This window comes from Excalfactoria chinensis, chromosome 3 (assembly GCF_039878825.1).
Source record: "Excalfactoria chinensis isolate bCotChi1 chromosome 3, bCotChi1.hap2, whole genome shotgun sequence".
NCBI lineage: Eukaryota > Metazoa > Chordata > Aves > Galliformes > Phasianidae > Excalfactoria > Excalfactoria chinensis.
The window spans coordinates 40483768-40505887 of record NC_092827.1 but is presented as its reverse complement, the minus strand read 5'-3'; the positions used below and the strand labels follow the sequence as shown (position 1 = coordinate 40505887).

The window sequence follows — 22120 nt, the reverse complement described above, 5'->3', positions numbered from 1 at the left end:
TAGGTTTTCACAGGACAGTCTTTTGCATTCCTTGTGAAGGCCAACAAAATAAGTGAGTGTTTCAGCCTGACACACCTCTTGTCTTAGCACCCATCTAGATGCATGTTTGTTTAACAAGGAACGATATCTTCGTCAGGTCATACTGTAGATAACATTTGAGCAAAACTTCTCTGCACTTCTTTATCTTGATAGTTTAACGGAACTTCTTTCCTGTATAAAGCAAAACTAATAAATCTGTATTCCTAAGGCGCTATGGACGACCAAGAATTATACTGCTAAACTAATTACCCTTTCTCATTTCCATCTTCCACAAATTAAATGCAACCAACAACCCTTCTAGACACACACATTCAATCTTGCAAACAGCACAGGTGAACAATTCAATCTTTCTTTCAACTACACAAGTATAAGTTCGCACGCATAACCAAAGTACACTGAATAAACAGTTCCTATTTTACCATTCGGTGCAGACGACTGCGTGACAGTTTCCTGCACTTTGTTCTTGTTAATCAATCAAGCTACTAATATTCTGCGGCATTACGAGCTCTGTTTTTAATAGGATGAAATGTTGATTCTTAGTATTTCCACAAAACAATGTTGCACACGGGCTGTAGAGCATGATTACCTCAGTTCTTCTAACACAGAAATCAAAGAAGAGCAGCCGAAAGGAAATGGTCCCAGTACCACTTTCTCTGCTTGCAACACATTTCCTCACCCATCTCTTGAACGTGTGTGTTCCTCTCTGAGATAACATCTAATTATTCTTCATTCTGACTAACCTTGGATGTAGCCTAATACTAAGTTTCTCTTTGCTTTTTTTTCTTTGCTTCCTACTGATCCTAATTCATGTTTGTATCCCTGCCAAATCAGTGTAGAATAACAGTCACAGAGTTTTCTTTGCCTTCATATTTAGTCTGTTGATGAGGATGAGCTGAGTTGAATTTAATCAGGAGAGAGGAGCACAGTAAAAGTAAGATAAGCTATTGCTGATGGTAGCAATCCGAGCAGTCTCAATACCAGTGCAGAGAATTACTTGTGCTTCTTGAAACTTAGGAAGTAATAAGCTGCAAAAATGTTTTGATGCTGACATGTTTTGGGCAAGAACCTAACTATTGTGATTTATGCATTAGCCAGTTTAGAGCTGGACTGAAATAACGAGTCTGGTCTTGATCAACAAATACCAAAGGCTTCACAGCGTAGCACCACACTAAACAATCACACCCCAAAGACAGACAATCTTCTTTGTCCTCCGGTACTCAGCTTCCTCCTTCAAGGTTCAAACCAAAGTCATCGCCTTCATTTTTCAAGCTGCCCTTGGGTGGAGATCCTTCAGAGTCCAAAACACGTCAGTTCTGCAGGCTGTCCAATGTTTGGAAGTCACAAGCTTCATGACTTTCAAGGGACCGAGTGAAGCTTGGTTTCTTTAAATGGTGCAGTTTTCTAAGGTATGGGGGCAACTGTCATTCTTTCCCATTCTCTTCCAGTCACGTTTCTGCTGTTCAGAGGCTCCAGATTGTAACTATTACCTCTGGCAATGAGACTATGGGAGTTTTTACTGGAAAAAGAGACCAGGGGAGTTCATCCAGAGACACTCAAGAACATAAGTAGTGTAACACAAACTGTATCACCACAAGTTTAAAGGAGCTGAGCTGCTCACTTGCTTTTTTATGAATGTTAAGATATCCTCTAACATGCTGGCTACTGCTCTTCAAGATAAGTAACCTAACAGCAACAATATGTATTGGCTACCTAAAAATAATAACGTAAGAATAGTAATGCAGCTCATCTGATATCAAGTTGAAGCCCCATGTGAATAAGTGTCTTCAAACAGGCAGCTTTCATGCCAGTTATGCGCCAGACTGTATCTCCCTCATATCTACCAGGCGCCTCAAATTCTCTGAATCATCACTGTTATAAACCTTCTATTTGGTCCGCAGAGCATTTGTCCTATCATACGTTACAGTCTACCATTCATGTAACAAAAACAAAATACTTCAAGCAGTGTCTCGTTTCAGAAATGCTACCAATGCTTTCAATGTGTAAAAAAAAAATAACCGCATTGAGTATTTTGGGCTGTGCATTAAAGGATTTGCTCCTTCCATTCGTAAAAAGAAATGAAGATGGCAGAAAGTGACACAGACAGAGCAGCCCGTACGCTCTGAAGATGACCAAGTGCAGGTAATGATGTTAACGTAAACAAGTACGTCCATGTGCTCAAGCACAAGCCCAACCTGTTGTCAATAGTAGGACTGGTTCCCTGATCAGAAGGCAAAGAACACTATTTGATAATGAGAGTTATAAACCTATTATTCCAGAAGCCTTGCAGTTAGGAGATTCCACTCACATTTTAAGCATGGAACTTGATAACAACATTACGCAGCAAAAACATCCTCCCATTTTTGCCAGCTGTAATGACTGAATCAGAACTCCTGTAATGCGCTGCTGCTCTGGCTTGGCACTGCAGAGCTAGTCAGCTATCTATATGGGAGACTGAGGAACTGGCAGCTTGATGAAAGACCTCTTCCCTTTTCCTCACCATTCACCTGATCGCATCTCAACACCAGTTCCGGGCCCCCTCAACACGAAGCAAAGCAGACAAACTGGAGTGCCTCAAGGTGCTGGGAGCCTGCAGCACTTACCCTGGGAGGAGAGGCTGTGAAGTGGGGCTGCTGCAGCTCAGGGAGAGGCAACCTTGGTCCAGCAGTACCCGCTGACACCCAAGTGAGGGTCTCCAAGAAGGGCCAGCAGGTTCCTCAGTGGGACACAGCCAGAGGAGAGGCCAAAAAGAGAGCGAAGCGACGTTCCAGCCTCGTACCAGGAGAAACTTCCCTTGATGAAATCAGCAATGCAGCTTGCCTAGGGAGGCTGCTCTCTTTGAAGGTCTCAAAGCCCAGCTGGGCACAGTCCCGTGGTCTGAGCGCAGAGCCCGCTCTGCTCCCCTCCAGCTAAGCTGTGATCTTCTGCTGGTGACAGAGCACCGGGATTCACTTTATCAGGCTTGGGGGAGGTGGAAGAGGGACCTGTTCCTGGTTGAGGTCACCCGTAGCAGCGCCCTGCACTTGGCTACCCAGTGGCATGATCAGACCCACATTTCCTGGATTAGCAGCTCTGTAAATCAGACTTTGCAGTACTTTCCCTACACAAACGCGAACATAAACTACCTCTGTGTTTCATTCACGAAATACTTCGGTATTTGAAGTTTTCGGTATTTCATCAGAGTACCAAACACACGCATCATTAGAGCATACTTCAATCATTTCTGCCCACCTGCGCCACGTCCGCTTTTAGGCAAACACCGGTGTTTTCAGTGGAACTACTACACACACGTTTAAAAAACCACACAGAGCCACCCACAGAGCTGTTTTCTCATCCCGAACCAAACACCCAACAACGCGGCCGATTAACGCACAGTTCGCACATCGCGTTGCCCGGCTCGGAGCAGCAGCTCGAACTCGGCGCCGTGAGCTCACCGCGCCCCGCTGGGTCCCACCTTCCCGTCGGGGGACTCAGCCTCTCGGCAGTGCCGGGCTACCACCCGGCCGTGCCCTCCCGCCCGCTCTTACCTCAGCGGCGGCGGCTCCTGGAGGCCGAGGGGCGCGGCGGGCGGCGTGCCGCGGGCGGGCGGCTGCGGCTCCTTTTTCTTCGGGCGCCACTGAGGGAACGCGGAGCGCCGCTTGGGCGCGGCGGCGAGGGGCCGGCGGCGGGGGGAGGCGGCCGCCCCTTCGGGCTCCGAGTCTTCAGACTCGCTGCGGCCGAAGAGGCGCTGGAAGCGGCCGCGCCGCGCCATGCCGAGCTCCGCGCCGCGGCGGCGGGAAGAGAGGGGCTGCGCTGAGGTGCCCGCCCGCCGGCGGCCGGAGCCGGGGCGGCACCGAGGGCAGCGCTGCGCTGTTGGCGGTCTCTCCGCGGGCATGGACGGGGCGCGCCGGTGGTTGCCGCCCGCCGCGGTGTATGCGTTATTAAGGCGATCGCCTCCCGCCGTCCCTGCCCACCGCCGGCCGTCCCGGTCCCTCCCCGCCGAGGGAGCCGCGCCGCGGCAGGTTCCCCGCCGGTGGCACAGGAAGGGAGAGGCTGGCGCGCGATCCGTGCCCAGGGTGCGCATTAGGGACCATTATCTTGTTGTTGCGCTCCGACGGCCCTCGGGGCCGAGCCGGGCTCTTGCGCCACTGGCGGGGAAAGGCAGCGCCGTGGGGGCCCGCCACCCAGCGGAGCCGCAGCGGGGCCCGGACCCACCGCCAGCGGACCCAGCCGAGAGGGGGCTCCGCGGGACCGAGGGTTCTCGTGGCCCCGCAGCGCTGCTTTGTGCACCACTGCCCGCCGCCTTAATTACTGAGCTGCTTATCCATCTCCCTGGGGAGAACTTGGCTTCTGCCACCCTGCCGGCTCTTCGTTATGCCGAGAAGTAAAAATCGAGCCCTTTGGTGGGGGCGGGGAGACGTGGGGGAGGGTAAGTGGTTTTCACAGAAACACAGAAATCGCAAGGTGAAAGGGACCCTCAAGGATCAGCGAGTCCAACTCCTGGCTCCACGGAGTACCAACCAAAATCAAGCCGCGCGTCTGTGAGTGCTGTCCCAGCACTCCTTGAACTCCCGCACTCGGGATCATGTCCACCGCCCTCTGGCAAACACCCTTTCCCTAACCTCCACCTCGACCCTCCCCTGACAGCTCCATGCCGTTCTGTCTGGCCCTGTCGCTGTCACACGGAGCAGAGCTCAGCGCTGCCCCTCCGCTCCCTGTGAGGAGCTGCAGCTGCCATGAGGGCTCCCCTCGGCTGCTCTGCTCTGGGCTGAGCAAATCTAGGGACCTCAGCGGCTCCCGGTATGTCTTCATAGCTCTCATTTTGATGCTCTCTAATAGTCGCTGTTTCACAGTGGAGGATACCGTCTGTCCTAAATTCTTACAAACCAGCACATGTTTGTGCACAACACAACACAGCAGCATTAACAGTTTGGCAGTATCTTGTCTGTTCTGACTTTGCTCACTGCTGCAAAGACATTGAGATTATAGTCTATCAAAAATGGTAACATGAGCTAATGAAAATGCTAAAAGTCTGTGCGCTGGAAAACTTTTACGTTCACTGTTAAGAGATGGCCACAACTGGCTGATAGATGACAAACACATGACATCAAGATGGACATAATTTAATGCTGATTTTTTTTACAGTGGGAAGACAAAGACATGAGCAGAGGAAGACGAAATACGGAGTTTAAATGAGCAGCCTTTCTTACACTACTGTTTCATCCAAAGCAATATATGCACTTGTTTTGGGGGTAAGTTCAGTTATTCCTCTGACTTGTGTATAATTTACTTGACTATTGGTTAACTAAAGGGACTAGTCTATGAAGAAAGGTATTTTTCTCCAACTTAAATTAGTTGTTGAGTACTATGTAATGTGTCGTGACAAAACTGGGCAGAACCAGAAAGGTGGGCGGTTGTACCCTCAGGAAAACCATCAAGTAACACTGTCAGATTTAGTGAAGCAATGTCTGTAAGTAGAATCATAGAATGGCTGAGGTGGGAAGGGACCTCTGGATGCTGTCTCCTCCAGCCCCCCACTCAAGCAAGGTCAGCTAGAGCAGGTTGTTCTGGACAATGTCCAGCCGTGCATTAAGTATCTCCAAGGAGGGAAACCTGATGGTAGGTAATGTGCTGTCCTTGGGAGAGACCCAGGAACAAGCAGGAGCTCTTCTTTCTGAGTGAAGGCAAATACGCTGGTGCTGGTGGGGCCATTTCAGCTAGCAGCAATAGGGAGATAGAAGTCTGGAGTATCTGCAGCCCCAGTTTCTCCATTCTGCCACTACACCCAGTAAGGCCACCAGCCTGCAGATGGTTATGTTATGATGAACCAGCCACCCTCCAATGGCTCTATGCTCACCTGCGGACTTGGCAGTGTCCACCTTATGGTGATGGGCAGCAATTGACCCTCAGTTCTCAGCACACCAGATGGTTGAGCAGACATCAGGAAACTTGTGCTTCTTCATTCCACAACAAAAAGATGTGTATGGGCTTAGAACATACAGGTTAAATCATAGAGCAGAGAAAAAGAGTGTCTCAACATTAGCATCACCGAGTATGTTGTTCACGTGCTAAAAAATATGCAGGGTTAACCATCTCTCTGGAGGGACAAACACAACATCAGTTCTAAGGTATCCATCATTTATGCTTCAGTGCTAACATGAACTATAACATACTAGTACACAAAAGTGGGTGAAGGATATTTTGTAGATCCTTGTTCAGAGTTTGGTTAAAATTACATCTGAGTGTTACATGTGACATTATCAGAACAACATGTGAAATCAGTCCTACCAGATTTATGTAATTCTAGGCCTTGTTTGTATGCTCATTTAGAAGATTTAGATCTTTTTGTTTTTTAGGAAAGGCACTCTAAAGACCATTAGTCAAGACAGAAATTCATTAGAATTAGGCAGTCATTTAGGAAACTTCAAATGATGATCATGTTTATGTCAGCAGGCCTGACATATGTGACAGAACAAGTCAGTCTTGCTTTTATCTGAAGCAACTCAGTTTTGCAACAGTTCGTAGTAATTCCTATCATAGAAAGATATTATGCAACAAAGCCTTCTCCTGTTTGGTTTCATTCCAACATGGTGAAAAAGAAGATGATTGGATATCTGGATTAGTCTGCATCATATTCAATATCCACCTAGCTTGACAGCACACTGTGTGCAAGATAGACAAAAAACAAACAGAAGGATGATAATTTTGGAACATCAATCAGGCCAATACAGACTCAAAACCTGTAAAGCTGTCATGAATCAAAATAAAACACTAATTATTATAGCATTATTTACTCAAATCATTGTTTCTCTCTTTTGACTATTTTGAAGCAGAAACATTGTTCTAATATAAAACTGTTCCAATATACGACACAGTATGTGTTAAAAAAAAATTAAATCTCATAATCGAATTATAGGAAAATAACATGTTTTTTGAAAGTATATATTTCTCACACTGTATATGTAGATACTCATAGGAATGCACTATCATCAACCTTGTCAAAAGTTAACTTACCTTCCAGTAAAACAGACGTTGCAAAATTCCTTCAGGAGCAGTACCCAAAAGGTAACATTTAGAGGTTCAGGTGACTCACTGTCAGAATATACAAAGAGTGAGCTTGAATTCCCGTACTTTAGAGATACCGGTAAAAGAGCAATAAAGCACACAGGGATCAGAATCCCGACTATCCCACATAAAACATGCAAGATCCAAACTATGGTCCTGAAATCCCACATTCATTTGACACCTAGCCCTAAGGGCACCTAAATTCCAGAAGTGCTTCCCTGTTTGCCTTGAAATTGCCTCAGGTGCTTAGGGACTCACCTTTTCCCATGCCCAGAACTGCCTCAGTCTTGACAAGACTGAATTTATTGGCTGCTTCTTGCCTAAGTCGGACAAAGAGCTAAGAATTAGGTTTACTTGGCCTAAATCTCTGTAGGAACTCCCTGTGGTTGACATATTTAAAACACACAGTAATACCAGACTCTCAAAAAATTTCATGTTCTTTTTTTGTTGTTGCTGTTTTGTTTTGTTTTGTTTTGTTTTCCAAGAGTTCAGTACCTTTTTGAGGTACAATAGAGAAATAGTGGCAGAAGTAGTAGCCTTAATTCAGGAATATCCTACCTACAAGGTAGGAATTCTCACATTCATGCCCCAGTTCTTCCTCACAGTCATATTAGCACTCATGTCTTCTTTCCAGCTCAATGTGACTACAGGTTCCCTGGCTACATTTGAAAAGAGAAAGAGTGAGTCCCACTCCATAGCTTGAAAGAAAAGGCACAGTTATGTAATCTTAGTAAATTATAAGACATGGTAGATGAGATGTGAGTGATCACTCCTGTTGTTTAAAGACTGCCTGGAACCAGAGCTGGAAAATGCAACTAAATGATATGACCGGGGAAAGCCAAGGCTAGGCTAGGCTAACAGAATTAGCTCAGGGACATCCCAGACAGACCTGCAGCCACAGGAGTAGGTAGGAAGTTAGATAAGCCAAGACTCTTAAAACAAAGAGCAGGACAAAATCCATGAAGGTCAGCAAATCTATGTTACAGGAAAGGGCTTTGGAAAAAGATAAGTAGAAATCAAATGTGACTAGAACTAGCCAATCTGGAAGCAACACCCAGCAGTTTCAGATTCAACCAAGAAATAAGTTTGAGAACTAAGAAGTGTTTCTGGAATTGCCTTATGTGCCTGGTAGGTAGGGCAACACATCTGTCAAGCTAAAAGGAGAATATTCAGGTAGTCGATGTTTTTACCATTCCAGCTTCCATGATTTACCCAGGTCTGTCTGTTGGCCATCGCTTTGGGGGCACACAGGTTCTGGAGCTGCAGCAGATAGACACCTCAGGTTCTGAGAGAAGTTTTGAAGTGGGGTGAATTTACACAACCTCATGCTCTGAATTTCTTTTCACTTGTGCGCTTTGCATGACTCAAGATAATCCTCCAGGTTTGTGTGTTGGTCCATTTCAGTCTCCTTTTAAGGTGTCTTTGGCATTCAGCTCCAGACATGACCCTTGGACAGGTTCGGGATTTCACCCGTGTCATTCATTCCTCTCAAAGCTTGGACATTATCTGTGGTCCGAGTGTTCAAGGATAGTTCTGCCAAACTCACTGATATTCTAAAGAGTTTTTTTTCCTTAAATAGTGCAGTCCACAACAGATAAAAGCATGTAGAATTTGTTATAAGAATTTAGCACAGTCATTATTCAATTATTCAATCCCCATGTTTTTGTTGGGGTTTTTGTGTGTATTTTCTTGCAGGGTTGTTTTTTTTTTAATGCAGAAGTCCACTGTTTATGCATTAGTCACTTTTTCCACATAATAACCCCATCGTGATACTAACAGTGCTTGATTTTTAATGCCAACTAGATGCAGCCAAGCAGATAGTCAAATTGATTTCAGTTACAAAATACTCAGGAATTCCCAGTGTAGGACATTAATGATTGATAATACAGATATGGCAATAGTTCTCATTCCTTCTCCAATTAATTCACAGAAAAAAATATCCCACAGGAAGGATTTTTTTCAATATTTTTCTTCCGTTCCTTTTTAAGTCCTTCATTCATTTTGTTAATGACAATCCAGTGCAATTTTCTGTTAACATAACAACATTTCATTGAAGTGTGGTGTTAAGTATAAAGCCAAGACAACACGTACATCTCACCTCAGTCTTCCTCTGAGTATCCAAGTTCTTCTGCTCCCCTTTAAGAGACTTATTTTTTCTCTCTTCATTTTTCAGCTCACATTGTGCTCAAAGATTCTATCTCTGGTCTTGTCAGTTTGCATAAGGAATTTACATAGAGATGGAGCCAAGCCTGGGCTCAGTCTGAACACTAAAATATGTAAAACACTACACGTATGTTATGTTTTTCATACCAGCCCCTTTAATGTCAACATTGATTCACTATGGCATTTGTTTAATATCTGAGGTTTTTCAATAAGCAGCTATTCCTTCCTGAAACTATAACAAGGAAAGATAAAACAGCTATGAGTAAACAAACACTGTAACTTGACTGAAGCAAATGCTGTGGATGTTATTCATAGAAAAGAACGTTCTGTGTTATGTTAAGTTCTATTTTTCTTAGTCCTAGAAACCGAATGAGAGATGGGAGATGCTGCTTCACAAGAAGGTAGGATACCACAGACTGGCTGGCAGTGATGTGCCACTCAGTGAATCAGGGCCTCTGGGCTCCTCTGGAGTATGATTAAAAAAAAGAAAAGCAGCATTCTGTTTTCCTGTAGTCATGTCATTTAAAAGTATAATGCTAACACCAGAAATGAATTCAGTTAAAAAATACCAAAATTAACATAATAATGAGGCATTGGGAATATAATGCCAGCAAGCTGTTAATTTACTGCTTAGCAGTAACATTAAACAAATAGTTACCAGTTATTCATTATTATTGATGGTATCTAACAGATGAGCTGGGAAATATACCAGCATGCAGGAAGGTAGGTCTCTATCTTCAGTAACTTACGGTCAAAACCCAAAATTCTAAAGACAAGAGTAAGCATAGCTGATGAAATTGTTAGGGGATATGAGTGTTCTGTGAGAAATTTAAGAGCTATCTAATCTTCTGTAACCTAATTAGGGGCTAAAGAATCTTCAGTTAAATATTAAAAGAACCAGTTGTAATTAAAAGCATAACTGTTCCAATATGTCCACAGATAATATAGGAGAATGAGTCGGAAATTGAAACTCTCTCTTCATAGTTACATTCATCAGTCACTTCCTCCTGTTCCCTGTATGTCAGAAAGCCCATTCATTTGTATGGAGACTGTGTGAAATGAATCAGCCATCAGCCCTGTAGCCTTCTGAGGCCGAACTAAGTCTTGCACTGTCCCATTAAAAGTTATCAAAACCATCAAAAGTTACAAAAAAGAAGGTGTGTTGAAATAGTCTGATAAAATAAACCAGCTATTGAGAGTCACGGGGAACAAAAGGATGAAATGGCAGAACTGTTCATCAACATTTGCCTTTCCCATGATAATCAGTCGTGATCCCTTAGAATAAGGATGTAATATTTAAAGCAAGCACAGACAGAGATGGTGAGAATCCAAGTCAGGGAAGTTCTGCTGTCAATAAACAATAATTAGGGAGGTATCTGCTAGCTAGTCTACAAAAAAAAAGTGGACAGAGGGGGATGAGTAAGCTGGAATTTATTCAGAATTTATAACCATGCCCTTCCCAGTGGGTGATCAAAGAAACTATATAGTTACAGTTTGGAACAACAAAGAACTGTTAGAGACCATTAGAAAGTGATAATAATCACTCATTAATCACCGAGAACTCAAAAAGTGAAACTCCCCCAAAACCTCTAATAATATTGCTCTTATTTAAAATACTAATTAGGTATTATATAACACGGTAAAATGTATATGGGGCAGGAAGTTATGAGAGATAGCTAAAATTAAAGAAGTTCATGGGAAATGCTAGTGGGATCCAATAAAAGCCCCAGACTGGCTGAAACAGCACCATAAGGGTGAAGTGATGGGTAACAGTGGCCACAACTCTCTTTAGGGGCCTTAGCACCCCCTTGCAGATCACACCTGCTGTTTCAGGAGGCTGACTGCTTCCTTGGGCTGTCAGATATGGGACACTAGAGAAAGACTGATGAAGTCTTTGGATCAATACATTTGGATATAATCTTTGGATTAATATCTACTGTTGTTCACCCATCTGGGCACAAACATTGCCACCAAAAGAGACCTTGAGGAGATTACAGCTGACTGCTGTGCACTAGGAGCAGTGGTAAAAGGGACACAGGGAGGTCTCCCCAGCAATGAAATTTACATGATTTCAGACAGGTGACTAGGTGAGATACTTCCACTGAAGCCGAGAAAGCAGAGGTCTTTGTGAGGCTCTTCTTTATCATCTTCGGAACACTGTAGCTACTGGAGAAAGTTACCTGTAAAAGGCAAATGTTGAATCTTATTTTAAACAGCTGAGGGAAAACCTAGGGTACTAAAGCCTGATCAGTTCTGGAACAAGTACTCCCTACTTCAGGCACATGAAAGACAGAAGGATGATTGGAATCAGCCAACAAATTTTCATGAAGGTCAAATCATCCTTGACCGACCTGATTGCCTTCTATGACGAAATGGCTGTCCCTGTGGATGAAAGAATTACAGGCACAGTTTATCTGGAGCAAGACTTTCAACATAGCCTTTCATAGTATAGTGAGAGTCAAACCGAGGAGATATGAACTGTATGGGTAGAGTGCTGCATCAGTGAAAAGCTTGCTGGACTGCTGAGCTCAGAGAGAAGCCTTTAATGGCTCGAATTTGAACTGGAATCTTGTTACCAGTAATATTTCTCCAGTGTCAACAGTAGGATCATTTAATATTTTTATCATTGACTCAGCAATCGATGGCATGCATAGCTGTCGAGTTTTTGGATGATATGAACTGATGTGATAGTGAGGTAGAGGGTGTTGATATGAAGAGGGGGACTGGAAGTTGTTCCTAAGGTTCCCAGCAAATGAAAGGAATAAGCTAGCAAAAAATCCCATGGAGTTGAACAGAGGCAGATGCTAATTCCTTCACCTGGGACAGAGTAACCCCACACAGCCAAACAGGCTGGCTGGAGACTGGCTGCAGCGTTCTTGGTGCTGAGGTGCTGAATGTGGATCACAAGGGCACCCTGGCAGCAGTGAAGGCCAAGCACGTTCTGGTGCGGCCAGTAAGTCAAGGGCAGTGATTATTTCCTTCCAGTGAGGCCACTGGTAATTACACCTGCTATGCAATCTGACAAACTTCAGGATTTTTATTTTTTCCCCCAAAACCAGTAACATCCATCCTCCTTCTTTATAAGCACTATATGCTTACTTCTTTTTTTTTTTTTCTTTTTTACTTCTTTATTTTTCTCTGAGAAATCAGAGTGATTTAACAACTCATTAAAGAAACGTTGTGCCAGTACAACAAAGAGAAAGAAGAACTCACACTTGATATTAAATCCACACACGTGCAGTGGAAAATAAACAAAAACACAGACAAATTCTTTTCCTGGTTGAAAACCACCAAAGGGCTTCCAGTCACACCATAAGAGCGATTTTGTCTGGATGGAGAAATCACGGAATCATAGAATGGCCTGGGTTGAAAAGGACCTCAAAGATCACCTAGTTTCAACCCCCGTGCCACGGGCAGGGTCGCCAACCACCAGACCGGGCTGCCCAGAGCCACATCCTGTATTTCACTTTGAAAGTGCAGAGCTTGTTTTTGGAAAGCTAAGAAAGAAACAGCATTCTAGGCCATTATGGTCAGATATAATAGACACACATCTTTAGATCCACTGAGAATAGAAAATCACTTTTCTGAAGCCATGGTGACTAGTATCAGCATGATATCTGGCCTACTCTACCTATGCCACAATATGTTATTAATGAACCCATATGATACTGGACACCTTATTGCAATAGTACGTCATTTCATAGATTAGCAAGTGGACTAGATTATAGTGAATATCTGAATGAAAGTATCATCAGATGCTTGAATTTATGCAATGTAACAAAGAAAAGGAATGAAATTCTTTTTGGAAGGACTATAAACTAGCTGTAGCAATCTCAATCAAGCTATACAAGGTTACTTGCTGATGAACAGCAGTTACTGTTAGCTCCAGTTCTGTGTATTCTTGAGTACTAAATGACACAGGGGTGCTCAGTGTCTTTGTTGCACTTATGACCAGGTTGCCTTTGTCTCAGAAGATGACACTGTAATAATATTAACGGGAGGTTTCAGTTCAGACTAAGGATGAAACATCTTCCTGCCCAAAGAAGCAATGTGAAAACTGTTCAAATAGCCAGACAACACAGGATTAGTGCATTATCCTCCTTATATTTTTGTTTTACTTCCTAAACGTGCTGAGATCCAGCACTGAGGCAGTGGTGAGCCCGATTCATGAAAGGCTGTATTTATGTGTCAAACACTGATGGATCCAATTGTTACACACTGAGGTAGTACTGACAAAGCCTCTTGTCCTTTTTTGTTTCAGTTTTCCCAACAGAAAAAAAATGAAAATCATCAGAAGTCGTCATTCTGGTGCCTTTTGAGTACGAGGAATTTTGACATCCTTGACAGATTAGGTACTGCTTAACCAACAAGCAGAAGGGTAAAACAATAGCTAAGTGAGCAAATGGCATTGGCACTATTAATATCTGCTCTATGCTAATAAGGAATATCCATCCATACAGATTGTACAAACATTGAAAAATTTATTTGCCCACTCCTTACTAAACCAAGATGCCTTAGTGGGGCTACTACAAAGTAGTGACCACAAGAAATGTTGGGCAAGATGAATAACAAGCAGCAGACCTAAAAGTTTCTAATGTCCAGTCACTTGTTTTAGCAATAAAGGATTGATTGATAGTCTGAAATATGAGTTATGGATTTTATACAGAATTAAAATAGGAAGTTGGTGAATTAAAACAACTACTGTGAAGTAAAACTAGGACAGTTGTCTGCACAGTTCAATTATTTAAAAACATCTAGAATATCTTCACCTGTTATAGAAGGAAAATACTAATACGTGAAGAGAGCCCGAAAGTAGAAATACATACAAGTAAGAGTGATTTTTTTTCTTCCATAAAAATATTAATTCAGAATGTATCTGAAAAAACATTATATGCCAGCAGACTGGGCACTTCTGCCTTATAATATCATAATATTTCCAGAAAGGCCTTGGACGAGTGAATCAACTTCTCCTATAATTAAATTAATTCTTCACTGTGACTAGGCAACAATGAGCTATTATATATAAATAGTAGCGTTATGAGTTTTGTTTGACTTACTCACCATTGCATGTTAAAAACCGTATATTAATTATTCTCACAATCTGCTTTCATTTGCGTACTCAAAAAGCAATAGCTAGGAGATGAAAGCAAAACCCTTTTTGCTTGCTGTGAAAACTGTTAGAGAAACAAAGGGAAAAAATACTAACGATTGCTGACTAGTTCCTAAAAAAGCATCATTGGAATAAGTAAAAATTCACCTATCTTTGGGAGTTTTTCTGTCGATTTAATGGTGTCATGATTTTATACAGAGATGACACAGGCCTAAATAAAAGGAAATTTTGGTCAACCTGCTAGAGATCTTTGTTGTATATAGGAATAATCCTTACTCTGCTTTTATGTAGGTGCCATAAAAGATCAGTTCTATAAAAGCCACGTTCAATTTATTCCATGTGATCAAAGTAAAGAACGCGGTTATTCTAGCTACAGCAAAATATGCATGGGAATATTTTTTCATCTTTTGTCCGTGTAATTTTGCAGTAACCAAATGCTGATGTTATCTTCACCAGCATGATCTTCCTTCGTGGCCAGCTAGCCCTGCTTTGAGAAAGGGTGTTGGTCTGGAGGTCAGGAGAGGACTTTAAAGGACCTCTCCAACATAAATTACATAGTAATTCTGTTTACAGATATTCATCTCCACTATCATTACACAAAAACATAACTACCCACAAAAATGTATAGCATCTGTTCCATTTCTCTTGTTTCTGTTAGAATTAATGCATCTTTAATTATAATCTTGTTCTTTACGATCATCTTCACATTCCATACGTATTCACTAACAGGTGTTTTGGTTCAGCTGCCATTAAGCAGTGACTCACTGTGTGTTGTCTGATTATGAAGTTTAAAATGGGGGAATACTGGTTGAGGATCTCTGGAATTGGAAGTATGTTTGTGGAGCTCTGGGAACCTCTCCCTTTCCAATTCAGACTGGTTCCTTCTGCTGAATCACGATGCAACGTGAAGCATGAGACAGTCTGAAAAATAATACGACAAAGGAGGTGATGCCTTTTTTATTGCATCTGTTTTGACATGCCATCTCAGCCATTATTTTTAATGTTAATTATTTATAGTCATGTTAATATATCAAAGTTGGCATTCGCTTCAGGTTTACTTTATTCATTCAGTAGCTACACTACATCTCATGCATTTGTCTACAACCAGGTTCATTTCCCCAGCAGTGGAGCAGCGTTTGTGTGTGGAACTATTGTCTTTATATAAAATCTCACAGACTGTACAACGTATCCTGCTGCATCTGTGTCTAGTAACTACATCAGCAGGTTGCTAGGAAGTTTACAAAGTAAGATTCTCCAAGCAGCATGATATCACACTCCAGAACTTACTGGGTTTTTTTGTTTGTATGTTTTTTCTCCGCTTAGTATCTTGTATGTATATTCAGAAAAAGACTTGGGCACTCCAATGGTGTTCAGTGTTCAACCTATGGAGTGCGTCACATGCCTACGTTCCTCATATTCAAAATGAGGGTATAATGCAAAGTAAACAATTTGTTTTGAAAGTGCCATAAATAATCAACAGAATACTGATTACACAGCACAGTCTGCCAATGATATGATTCAAGAGCTGCAGCAGTCGACATTAAGTATGGTCTCAGGATATAAGTGCAGGGAGTACAGGCCACATGTTCGGTATGTGCACACGCTGCTAATAACAGTGCTGGCAGGCTTCCTGCCTGTGAAAAAATGAGCGGGAGCAGCTGGGCCAGTGGATGCTTTTGGGACATTTACATCTAAGTATCAGCTGGCATTAGTTGTAGTGATCAGGCAACATCTTTAACAGTCCCCTTCTACAGAAGAACTCTGAAGACACACAAAAGCAAAGGATAAAGAAAAAACATGCAGTTCTCCTTGATTTCTTGTAGGGAAACCCACGTGTGCAATGATTTCTCACTGATCTTTTAACCAGGACAAATTACTATTGTTATTACCTTGAGATCCAAATGGAGATCTCCATAAAAGTGACCTTCCTCATCCAGAAGTTCCTGCAGGTCCACAAGACAGTGGTTTCCACACCGTCCATGTTGGTTATGCTGTTCTGAGTGCATGGATAATGCTTCCAGAGGAAGTCCTGCCCTTTCGTCTGCTTGGTGCCAGCGTGTCTTGCAGAGGTACTGCCCAAAGGCCATGCCCAGAGCATGTGTAACTTGCTTGTATTTAGGACCATAAGGGAATGTCAGAAGACTCCCTTGCTTCTGCTGCCAGGCAGCTGTGCTGTGCCACTTGGGAACATAAAGCCCTTGCAGCCTGGCACGTACTGTGTTCCATCCTTCCCTATACTTTGAGGTGGACCGTGCCAAGTGCAAAATTACTTCAGTTTTCTGGTAACTTTATTTTAGTTATTTCAGCTAATCTTGAGTTCCCCTGGTTTTGAATCAATATGTCCTGGACTTGGAACTCACAAGAATCCTTGGGAAACAGGTTGGGCAGTTTTCACTGGGTACATCTCAGGTTGCAGAAGTACCCTGGCTAAACTTTTTGCTTATAGGGTGTTGACAAAAACATTGCTTTCTTTTTTTTTCCCTCTGATAATTTCTAACTCATGCTCAGAACATTTTTGTTTAATCAAAAACAGATTATCACGATGAGCTCTTTTTAACTGGTACAAATGAAACCCTTCCTTTCGGTTTCTCTAATCTTTCAGATTACTGGAAAAGGTATTAAAATTCCTCAGATCACGTGAATCAGTAAATATGCATCCAGAAAAATCATAGACCTATTAGACCACTTAGATCATATAATCCAACTGACAACCCATCCCCACCATGCCCACTAACCATGTCCCTCAGTGCCACATCCACTCCTTTCTTGAATACCTCCAGGGATGGTGACTCCATCAGCTCCCTGTGCAGCCTGCACTAATGCCTCACCATGTTCTGGAGAAGAAATTTTTCCTAATCTCCTGAACCTCTCTTGATGCAACTTAAGGCTGTTCCCTCTTGCCTTGTTGCTAGCTATGCAGCAGAACAGGCTGACCCCCACCTCACCCCAACCTCCTTTCACAGTGTTGTAGAGAGCTCTAAGGTCTCCCCTGAGCCTCCTCTTCTCCAGACTGAACAATCCCAGCCTCCTCAGTCGCTCCCCATAAGACCTGTGCTCCAGACCTTTCACAGCTTTGCTGCTCTTCTCTTGGACATGCCTCAATGTCTTTCCTGTAGTGAGGGTTCCAAAACTGAACACAGTACTCAAGGTGTGGCCCACTAGTGCTGAGTACAGCATCTCCCTGCCCTTCTGACTGTATGATTTCTGACACAAGGCAGGATGCCATTGGCCTCCTTGTTCACCTGGGCAGGCTGCTGGCTCACGCTCAGCTGGCTGTCAACTAACATCCTGAGATTCATTCCCTCTGTGCAGCTTTCCAGCCACTCTGCCCCAAGGCAGTTGTGACCAAAGTGCGGGACCTGGCACTTGGTCCTGTTGAAGCTCATACAATTGGCTTCAGCCCAGTAACCCAGTCTGTCCAGATCCCTCTGTAGGGCCTTCAGGCAGATGGACACTTCTTCCTGCCTTGGTGTAAACTGCGGATACACTCAATCCCCTCATCCAGCTCATCCATAAGGATATTAAGCTGTAAAAATAAATATCGTACCTCAGTGGCGCTTTTTAACGGACAAGAGGTTCAGCCGAAGCGGGTTATTTAGCAGGGCTGATGCCAGCCCTTGGGTAAAGCCCGTATAAAGGCGGCAGCAGCTGCAGCGCTTCGTCTCTCAGGCGGTTTCTGACAGCGCCATCATGCGGCTGCAGCCCCGCACACAACAACTGCCGACTCACACCCTCCTTCCCGCCCGCACGCCTCAAACTCCCCGCGCGCTTCTTGACGTCATTTCCGCCGGCCGCCTCCAGCACCACCCCCGAAGTTCCGCCCAGAGCCGGGCGGAAGCGATTCCCGAGCTGAAGTTGCGCGGGGGGCGGCGCATGCGCGGCAAGGTGGGGGCGGGGCCGCGCTCAATTCCTGCCTGTCGCCGCACCCTGAGCGCGGAGAGCTGGTGAGGGCTGCCCGCAGGTAACGGCAGCGCTTGGCCGCCTCGAGGGGCCTCGCTTTACAGGCACGGGGCGCTGCTGCTGCCCGGTCGCGTTGTTGCTCGGGAAGAGCGCGCTGGGGCCGCTGCTGTGGTGTGCTCCGTGTGCTCCTGTGTGCGCCCCGGGGCTGCTGATTCACCCCGGTGTCCCGCTGCGAGACCCCGCCGGGCTGCTCGGCCCCGCGGTGTGCGGAGCTGCGGGCGGCCCGGCGGGTGCTGCGGGGTTACGGCATCGGGCCTGCGCTAGGGCGGGCTGGGGAGCGGCGTGCAGAGCTTTGCACGCTCTGTAGTTGGGGAAGTCGAGAGTTGAAGGCCTCTGTGGCTTAACACACAGGGTACCTTGGCTCCTTAGGGCAGTGGGTATGGCACCGAGCTGCCAGAGCTCTGGAAGCATTGGGAGGGAGCTGTCAGGGGGAAGGTTTGGATTTTGGGTGGTGCTGTGTGGAGCCAGGAGCTGAGTGGTGAGCCTTGTGGGTCTCTTTCAGCTTGGGGTATTCTTTGTGCATTCAGTGTGAAGCACTGTTACTGTTGATTGTTGATGTATGGTTGTGGGAAAACCTTGTTCAGCAGCAGTTGTGACTTGTTTCTTTTGGGGGACATGGGGTTTCAGTTCCAGCTGAAGAAACAAACTGATCTACATGTGCTTCACCACCCATTGGAAGAATGACAGATGACAAAGATGTGCTTCGAGACGTGTGGTTTGGACGCATACCAACCTGCTTCACTCTGTATCAGGATGAGATAACCGAGAGGGAAGCTGAACCTTATTATGTGAGTATTCATGGACAGTCTGATCCCACGGTTCTGTTTGCTTCATTTAGGTTCATTACACATGCTGTCAGATGTATAGAAAAAGCTTTTCTCTTTGTGTTCTTGGAGCTTTCTGGGAGTACCTTATGACCACGCTGAGCAAGGCATCTCTCTTCTGAGGAAGTTGAAAAACTTAGATTTGTTTTACCAATGAGATTGAGTTAACAGGTAATTAAGATCTTGAGAAATGAATGAGAAAGTTCAGCAAACTATGAAATGGAAGACAGAGGTTATACATACAAACTCACTGTGAGCGCATGTTCTTGAATATTCTTCAGAAGAGGGGAGAGAACTTGTATGTTGCTTACTGCACAGATGGCACAAAGCTCTAACTGAAGCTATCTTAAACACAAGAATTAGTCACATAACGGCAGTTCATAAGGAACACTGACTGCAGTTTTATGGCTAACTTCTGTGTGTTTTCTTTAAGTGCCATTAGCTTTGAGAGATCTAGTAGGAAAAGGACCGGTGATGTTGTATCAGAACTGGACTGGTAGTTGATGATAAAGACAAGCGTGGTGAATGTGTTTGAGTTGTAAGCTGAAGTGCTTTCTGTAATTACATGGCTGTTGGTTTAGAGAGTACTCTGTAGCTTTCATCTTTGCTGCTCTTTATAGGCGTTTGATTGATAGGGAAAGTTAGCTGGTTCAGTGAAACTTGGTTTTGGAAAGTAACAAATATGTGGGAGGGAAAAAATCTTGCACTGAGTTTGTGATTCCAAAATCCTTCTGTCTTGTCTATTTCATTCCACGCTTTATAGAAAATACTACTGGATAAAGTAGTATTCAATTTCTACTATTTCTGTTTTGTCAGTTACTCATTTACACGTGTGCTTAATGTGTTTTTTGAAACCTAATAAATCATTAACGTGATTCATTCAACAATGATAGTGCTCAGCTCTCTATGCCTTAGTTTCACCACTGGTGATATAGGAGTGCTTTTACTTCTCAGTCATCTGCCATATGCATCTGAACTATTTATCAGTCTGACTTAAAACTCTTTGAAATATACATGTACTTCTAATGTAACTCTTATACAGTGTACGCAAGTTTTAGTGTAGAGACGTGCAGACTTAATCAGTTTAATTTAAATGTGAAAACCCTAAAGCCATGTTAACTTATGCATACTCAACTTCCTATGGGAAGTTGACTTCCTATGCCATCCTATAAGGATGGCAGTGTCTCTTATTTGCTCTACTTGAAGCATGTGCAGAAAATTTCAAGACTGAAGTCTCCATTCTGCAAAATCTAGTTATTAATAGATTATAATTCTCAGATTTTAGGTTCCCCCTTTTGCAGATCACGTTGGAGCTGATTATATCGTTTTGGTTCTTGAAGGAACCAAGAATCCATTTTAAGATTTTTACATCATGGTTGAGTTCTCATGGTTTCAGTGTGCTTCTGCGTTAATATGTTGGGTCCAGTCTAGAGTGTGTTTCTGAAGAAGGCCTTCCCTTCCCTTCCCTTCCCTTCCCTTCCCTTCCCTTCCCTTCCCTTCCCTTCCCTTCCCTTCCCTTCCCTTCCCTTCCCTTCCCTTCCCTTCCCTTCCCTTCCCTTCCCTTCCCTTCCCTTCCCTTCCCTTCCCCCCCACCCCCCAACTTACAGTGCCCAGCATTCTAGCACAGAATGATTTCAGAGCCCCCAGGCTGAGCCTTTTTCACACAAAGCTGAAGATGTACTTTGGGCCTGAGATCAGTCTGCATTAGCTGCTAATCGATATTCGGTTTATGGGATAAAAATGAAGCTGAATTGAAATAACCCTCTCCAAGCATATTTGGCAAACATTCACTGTATTTAACACTAGTTTTTCTGCTTTTCACACCTCACTGCTTGTTAAAGTAGATATAGCGTCTGTCTTCCACACTGCTTTCTGTAAATGGGAGGGAAATACTGGTGTCATGTTAAGGGGAAAACAGCTTCTGCTCTGATGAACTTGCCTTACGAAGATGGATAGACAAAGATCTGAAGACTTGAGGGGTTAGTAAAATAACCTAGAATCTCTGCAATTCATTTCAGCTTGAATGCCATAGTTGGTACCATATTTAGACACGTCTGCTAGATATGTTAGCACAGCACAGGGGTGATATGTGCATATAACACAATGTGGCATTGTATAGGAACAGCAGAGCTAACTTAAAATGATCTTGTCCGTCGTTTTGGAAAGTAGTGACATCGAGATCCATCTGCTCAAGTAAGACACTGTACTATTTCTACCAGGCAGGTCTCTGCAGAGTTGCATTGCAAACAGATATGTCAAATTGCTTTAAAATGGATGTTTCCGCTTGGAGTGGAAGTGAAGTTAAGAACATCTAGGTTGAACTGCTTTTATTGGTGAATGATCTGCTTTTATCCTCAGTCCTCAAAATAGCTATGCTTTTGATTGAACAAATAGTTTATGGTGCAATGAAGAGTCAGAAGCAGCACGTACTGCATACTGGAAGCAGAATACTCATTGGCTGAGATTCACTGGGTGTGAAGAACAAAATTATAAGAGAAGGCAGTCATAGCATGGTACTCAGCACAAGGGACTAACTTCTGCTGGATCACTCTTAGTGCTTAGCAAGTGTGAAAAGGGTTGTTCTACTAAAATGTCTACAATAGGAAGCAGTGTATAGCAACCTAACCCAGAGTGGCTTTACTTCTTTATCCTGGATGCATTGGTGATCAAACCAGTCCACTTCCTGTTAAATCTAGAATGTTTGTATTTTGCAATGTTTTGCATGCTGCAGAATGGTGTGGTGGGGTTGTGTTTTGGTTGTTGTTTGTTTTTTGCTTTTTCTTTTTTAATGCAGCAAAGCCCAGGCATTATTTCTATGTGAAGAATATATTGCAGGCGTTTACTTAAGCATTAGGAATTGTTGCATTTTATTTAACCAGGAATGCCTTCTGTAGAGGTTTTTAAATGCTGTAGCAGTACGTGATGTGCAAAAGGAAGGTGTTGCAGTTTGTGTGATTTGGTAGATAGCATGTACTAAACTATG

General features: G+C 43.7%; 2 protein-coding genes across 3 annotated transcripts in view; one reads left to right on the top strand and one right to left on the bottom strand.

Moving 5' to 3' along the window:
* CRYBG1 (crystallin beta-gamma domain containing 1) overlaps positions 1 to 2767 on the bottom strand; it is a 94816-nt gene extending 92049 nt beyond the window's left edge. The window contains exon 1 of the mRNA XM_072332535.1: positions 2640 to 2767. The gene's annotated coding sequence lies outside the window, so the exon portion shown is untranslated. The remainder of the gene's footprint in view (positions 1 to 2639) is intronic.
* A 15413-nt stretch (positions 2768 to 18180) lies between these two features.
* Positions 18181 to 22120, top strand: part of ATG5 (autophagy related 5) — a 69799-nt gene continuing 65859 nt past the window's right edge. The window contains exons 1-2 of one of the 2 annotated variants that reach the window (XM_072331748.1): positions 18181 to 18297; positions 18941 to 19101. In XM_072331748.1, the coding sequence (XP_072187849.1) occupies positions 18994 to 19101 (108 nt within the window). In that variant the 5' untranslated portion in view covers positions 18181 to 18297; positions 18941 to 18993. Of the gene's footprint in view, positions 18315 to 18940; positions 19102 to 22120 lie in introns of both variants that reach the window. The other variant, XM_072331747.1, reaches the window with a different exon arrangement.